Source organism: Limulus polyphemus, unplaced genomic scaffold, assembly GCF_000517525.1.
Source record: "Limulus polyphemus unplaced genomic scaffold, Limulus_polyphemus-2.1.2 Scaffold1466, whole genome shotgun sequence".
Classification (NCBI taxonomy): Eukaryota; Metazoa; Arthropoda; class Merostomata; order Xiphosura; family Limulidae; genus Limulus; species Limulus polyphemus.
The window spans coordinates 36,830-43,715 of record NW_013667076.1 but is presented as its reverse complement, the minus strand read 5'-3'; the positions used below and the strand labels follow the sequence as shown (position 1 = coordinate 43,715).

General features: G+C 35.6%; 1 protein-coding gene across 4 annotated transcripts in view; it reads right to left on the bottom strand.

Moving 5' to 3' along the window:
• The window catches only part of LOC106463711 (protein CASC3-like), a 40,665-nt gene that overhangs the window by 25,535 nt on the left and 8,244 nt on the right, over positions 1-6,886 (bottom strand). For all 4 annotated transcript variants that reach the window (XM_022391290.1, XM_013923772.2, XM_022391291.1 and 1 more), the window contains exons 3-4: positions 6,216-6,376; positions 3,451-3,633 (exon numbers count right to left, since the gene is read on the bottom strand). In XM_022391290.1, coding sequence (XP_022246998.1) covers positions 3,451-3,633; positions 6,216-6,376 — 344 coding nt within the window. The remainder of the gene's footprint in view (positions 1-3,450; positions 3,634-6,215; positions 6,377-6,886) is intronic.

Sequence of the window (6,886 nt, the reverse complement as noted above, 5' to 3'; positions counted from 1 at the left end):
AGATTTTATGCTATTCTAATTGGTATAATGTAAACAAAAGTAGTTTAACAAAATTTTGAACGTAAGACACTAAAACCTTGTGTTATGCACAGTAAAGGATACCCGTGCCGATAGGATTAACTCTAAGTTTATGGGAGTGTACCCAAGTAGCCTTTTGTGTAACCAACAAAACAACATGAGTATAATAAAATACTTTTTTTTAAACAAATAGGCTTCAAATTTCAGTTGCTAACCCCTGGAACCTCCAAGGTGAATATCAAAAGTTCTTTTTAAGTTAAATATATATATATATATTTTTTTCACTTTCTCAATGATATTACTAACTGTAGCTATTATCGAACATATACTGTTTAGTCTATAGTACATTAGAGTGAAATGTTTAAAGTTAATTGGAAAAATGTACATACCTTTTAATATATTGTGACAATCTTAAAATAATCTTTACATTTTCAAATATAATTTATTTTAATAATTTATTATCCTTTCCTGTTCTTTAGCACCGTTATATATCACAACATATGCATTCCCAGCCAATATTACCCTAGAGTGGTCAAAGAAACTTTAGCAAGTCATGGTGACATTTAAATATTACACTATCTCTTGTGACCGGAGCAGATGTTGGCTTATATAAAAGTTAACATTTTCTAACACTGAAAATGAATTTCCTTTAAGTACTTACTACTTCTTTCATCCAAAACTTTCTCGACCTTGATTTGCCCTCTAAGCACTGCTAAAATTTTGAACAGTGCTCCAGTCATTTATACCCCTTTATTTTTCGCATCATTGCAGCAAAATGTGCTGATCATGTGACTGCCCTCCACCAATCATACTGCACAATCTTCTCTCACCCAAAGCTAGAATCCCACACTGGAAAGGTGGAGGGGCCAGTGAAGCAACAAAAACAATCAAACAAGTGGAGAACAATCCCTATAAAAAAAAAACAGTATGCCACAACTAAAATAGGAGACACACCCGTGGGGTATGGCACTACTTTTAGAAGAAGTATGCTCTTCGCCCCGTAAAGAAGAAAGAAGACACAAGACTATGAAGTTCATTTTATCATACAAATCCCACTTATGAGGAAACTTCCATGTTCAACCATCCAGAAACTGGGAACCGGAAGTAGCAAGGATCTCCATGCTCCACTAGAAGAAAGAGGGCAGATACTTGTGGGAGGGGTCCAAAGAAACAGCACACTGGAAACAGAAAGACTCAGACTGTAAGAATCACAGTTCAGTAGGGATGGGCAAAAATCCCTATCTGCTTTACTTGTGAAGTCCAGGAGAGACGGTCCTCAGTATATAGATATATGTTGATTAAAAAATTTTTATATATAGAAATAGATACATCACCGAGTAAGTGGCCAGTGGTCTTACAGAAACACATCTCTACAGTTAGTTAGTGCTAAGATAAAACATTTCAGTATACCTGACCAGGCAACATCTGCCACTAGGTGGGATCCTGATATCCAATGTAAATCAACTGTAAAGATAAAGGCTAAAAATAGATACAATATAAAATGTCAACTTACCCCAGTCAAAGGTGAACACACTTGTGGAAAACCGCCATGGGCAGAAGACAATACCCAACCAAGGAAGACACAGCTAGGTCATGCAAATAATGTGCGATGAAAGTATTGGGAGTTGTCCACATAATGGTTTGAATAATCTCCTCCAAATGGTGGAATCGAGCAGCTAAAGACATAGTTAAATGGCATATTTGCCGTGAAGAAACATTAAACAGCTGACGACCTTCCAAGGACAAGTCAGAATAAGCTAGTCATATGAGTTGCCAAACCCAACCAGTTAGGGTAATAAGAGAAAGATCATGGAAACAGAAGGATTCCAAGGAATAAAGAGGAGAGAATGGGAACCATGAAAGTAGTACACAACATATAATTATGAAGGGAAACAACTGGACAAAGAAGACTATCCGGACCTGAACGGGAGTATAAATAGGAAATGGAAGGCAAGGAAATAGGAGAGAAGGAGAAACAACCTTCACAAGCAGCGGATGTCTTGGGAAGGAATGAACCAGATAAAGGAGAGCACAAGAAGAATGGTAAAAGGTGCAGGAAGCATAAATATCAGAATGACTGTGACCACAAGCTAGGAGGAGAAGGAATTAGGTCTTAAGAGAAAGACGGTACATAGAACACGTAGCAATGGGTTCAAAGGGAGAACAAGCAAGGGCATGAAGAACCACACTGAGAACCCAATCTGGAAGCAAAACTAGGTAAGAGCCCTGTCGAGCCATCAAATAAGGTCGGCCCTGATCATTGGGAGAAGGGCGATAGGATGGTCCAAGGGATCGTGGGAGACTTTCCACTAGTCGAGAAGCATCCACTGAAGGGAATACCAAAAAGAGATAGAACCTCTCGATCAGTAAGAGAAGGAGAAAATAGTGCTCAAGAGACTACCTGCTTTATATTCCAGAACCCAAGTGAAGAAGGCCGGTCCTGACTGAGATGGGAATTGAAGAGAACCCTCAAATGAAAGAGGTATTGTGTAGAGGTTAGAAAAGACTTCTCCACTCTGATGAGAAACCCAACCTGAGCAGACTCTCGAAGAAGGAAGTGGGTGTGGGTGACAAACTGGGCCTGGGAAGAAACGATGGTAGCCAGTCATTCATCTAATGATGAGTCTGAAGACCCAACAAGTGAAGATGACGTGCAAAAAAATGGACAACATAACAGAACACATAAGGAGCTGAAGCAGGACCAAGTGGCAGTCCTCAGAATGGAAAACTGTCTATATCACTACTTGGGATATGGAAGAAGGTATCTTTGTACCACATCCTTCATATGTTAGTTGACATGCACACAAATTGCTCACAAAAACCCCAAATTGTATTTTCCTTGCTGAAAAAGTGAGCAAAGGAAAAAATTCCAATATTTCTGTTTGGGACCTGCAAAGAGTATCGTTGTACCAAATTTCACGTAAGTTGGTTGAAACAAAGCTAAATAATTGACTAAAACCGCTAAAATTATGGGTTTAACCTTTTGCCCCCCCCCCCTAAAATGACCAAATAAAGATACTTAAAATGGGAAAATCCAACTTTTTTGTATGTCAGTGTGTTGGGCATATGAAAATTTATATCTATACCAATTTATCTTGATGACTGTAAATATAACCACACAGAAGCCTAAAATATACATTTTTGGGTTGTTAATCTTTCACCCAATAAAATCCTTAAAAAGGCCTAAATAATAAAAAAAACATGTCTGGGCATATTGGATAAATATATAACCCTACCAAGCTTCAAGTCAATCCACTTAGAAAGGAAGGAATGGCAGTCAGTTGACAAGTATTCGGAAGAAGAAGAAACAATAGAAACAGTATGTCTTTCTGCAGAGACATAATGAAATACTAAAAGATAAAGTTGGGGTACTAAGAATTTAAGTGCAACTTGGCTTTACTCAGATGTTGAAAGTCGTTTAATTTTACATACCCATATCTCCTCCTCCTCCTAGCTCGCGGGGGACCATCTTCACTTCTGATATCATACCCATAAACTGCTACCACCTCTTCATGCGACTTTGGTGCTTGCTCCTCTTCATGAAACATATCGTGACCCCACTTTTCCTTGTCCAACCACAGCTTTTTCTTTTTCTTATTATCGGTTTTACTAGAACTAATGAAAGACAGTGAAAATGAAATGAAAAAAAATATAAGATTTTTTATTAATGCAAAAACAATAGTTATAAGAACTAGAGAAAATTTTCCAGATTAATAATGATGCTGTTTGTCTGTTATTATGCAGAAGATTTTCTTCCCATAAATTGTTTAAAAACAACAGAAAAATGCATACAGACAACTGTACAGTTACATAAATTTTGTGACTATACTTAGTGGTGTTTTCAAAAATAAAACAGTGCCTCTATTAATTCGCTCACATTCGTAATAAACATTCAGTTAATCCACACAAGTTATAAAAATAATGGACTCTATCCCCTTAACGTGTATTATTATTATTTCATTATGTGGTACAAGTTGAAAAATTGTTTGTTTATTTTTGGTTTAACTTGCAATATTATGTTGAAAAAAGAAATTGATTGTACGTAAAAAATAATTGTTTGCATATAATTATTCTTTAATAACAAAAATTCAGTAGCACAGTCCACCATTCACTGGAGATGTCCTTATCACAACAGTTTTAGCTATAGAATCAATGGGCTTTGATTCATAAAAAATACGTTGTTTCCTTCTCTCTATGTCTTGTAACATTTATCTCGGATGTTAAGCTAAACTGTCAGTGCTGGTTAATGCAGGTAATTAGTGGAATTATCTAAACAATTAATCATCTGGATCATTGATCAATAACTCTCAGTAAATTTGGGCAGTAAGAATAATTGAAAGTAGTTATAATGGGAAAAACTAATTAAATTGAATACTTTTGTATGTCATGACACTAAACAATTAAGTCAAACGGCCTCAAATTAATCAAGAATAGTAATAATTCGGTAAAAAGTACTTGGGACAACAGAATCTAGAGGTGTAGTAAAAAGTACTTGGGACAAAGAAATTGAGAGAAGTAGTAAGAAATAGAGCAGAACAATTAACTCTATGGATCAGTATAATTGATTAACCAGGAGTGTTGGTTACATGAGTTAGTATCACGTAAGATAATCAGTTAATCAAAATTATGGTTAAATCAATTAATGTCATAAAATAGTCAATAATTAATGTTTTTACACCTCTAGATTTGGTTGTCCCAAGTACTTTTTACTACACCTCTAGATTCTGTTGTCCCAAGTACTTTTTACTACACCTCTAGATTCTGTTGTCCCAAGTACTTCTTATTACACCTCTAAATTCTGTTGTCCCAAGTACTTCTTATTACACCTCTAGATCTGTTGTCCCAAGTATTTTTTACTACACCTCTATATCTGTTGTCCCAAGTACTTTTTACTGCACCTCTAGATTCTGTTTCCATCTGAACACCGTGACATTTTCATAATAAAACTTGCAGAAAGTAAGACTAGAGAAAGTGAGTTTAAAACATGAAAAAACTCAAACATGACTCCAATTAAAGAAGTGTTACTTTTCTAAAGGGTTGTTAGCTTATGCAGTAGTTTGCCTTCAGGTGTGGTAGTACTAGTTCGACAGAAGCTTGGACGATTATTGTAGAGACCAGGGTTGAAAATAAGAAACAGGATTTCCACACATAAGTCAGAGTACTGTGATACTAAAAATGGGATGGCCCAGAAGGCCCCTTCTTACACTTTGGAAATGAAATTCAATGATCCAGTCTGTACATTAATAATCACACACACATTATACAGAGAAACCTTTTTATTTAAATAATATAATGTTCATAGTCACATAAGATGTAACATAGGTAGGTTCAGTGGCTACAAAAGTGTCATTTTATTCTTATACTAAACTGATATTTTCTGATATAAAAACACAACAGGTATCGCATAAAAGAAGCTTGTTTTCATTAACAGGTCTAGGAAAAAAATTTGTTATTTGAAATTGGGTGTTGAAATTAGTCAAATTCACTGCTATTAACAATTTAGGTTTTACCTGATACTTATAACATTTAAATAATTTTACACCATCGTCTGATTTGCAGGTGTTACCCTCCTCTAAATGGCAAATTGCACTGTCAGCAGAAATACACTTGCTCTGGAGAGTTTGTTGTTAAGAACAAAGCTATACAATGGACCATCTGTGCTGCACTCTAAGTTAGTATCAAATCCTTATTTTTAGCACTATAAGCCCTGAAACTTACCACTAAGCTACCAGGAGGGTAGGGGCTACAATGGAGAAAGAAAACACAACCCATAAAATTAGGCTTTGAAAAATTTGTAAATTCACTAGACACAAATTGTTTTTGCATTAATCATGTTTATGTATAAAGCACTAGAGTACAATATTAAATGTACAGTAACGCAGCATACATTGATCAAACAGCTGCAGTCTGCAAGTCTAATTCCCAATAGCCTAAATCCAGAAAAGTATGCTAATAAATGGCAACAGTTTATGTCCAAACCTTAGCTTATTTCTCCTTTAATGATAGCATACAATCTCATTAAATGACTTTCTTAGGAGTACAGTTATTTTTTCCACATGTTAGAGAAACAAATCATTACTGACCCTGAGCATAAAATGTAAGTGCACTAGCCTCCCAATAAATGGAAAGTTATACAGTTCATAAAAAAAAAAGACTACTTATAGTAACACCAACATAAATAAAGAAAAAAAGCTTACATCTCTTCTTCTTGCTTCTTTTTCTCAACTGTCTCTTCTTCTCCGTGTATTCTGTCATCATGTTCATAAAACGCACCTTTCTTGGGAATAAACTGTGGATTTCTTCGGTCTTCATCATCATCTAGGACTTTTTCCACCGTCTGGAAAGGTGAAGCACCTTCCTGAAGAAATAAAGTAGGAAGTTCCCCTGATGTGTTTCATGTAACACTTTCCTACAGAGTATGAACATACCCTGATGTGTATCATGTAACACTTTCCTAGAGAGTATGAACATACTTTGATGTGTTTTATGTAACACTTTCCTACATAGTATGAACATACCTTGATGTGTTTTGATGTAACACTTTCCTACAGAGTATGAACATACCCTTGATGTGTATCATGTAACACTTTCCTACAGAGTATGAACATACCCTGATGTGTTTCATGTAGCACTCTCCTACATAGTATGAACATACCTTGATGTTTTCATGTAACACTTTCCTACAGAGTATGAACATACCTTGATGTGTATCATGCAACACTGTCCTACATAGTATGAACATACCCTGATGTGTTTTATGTAACACTTCCTACATAGTATGACATACCTTGATGTGTATCATGTAATACTTCCTACAGATATGACATACCTTGATGTGTATCATGTAACACTTCGACTAGAGTATGAC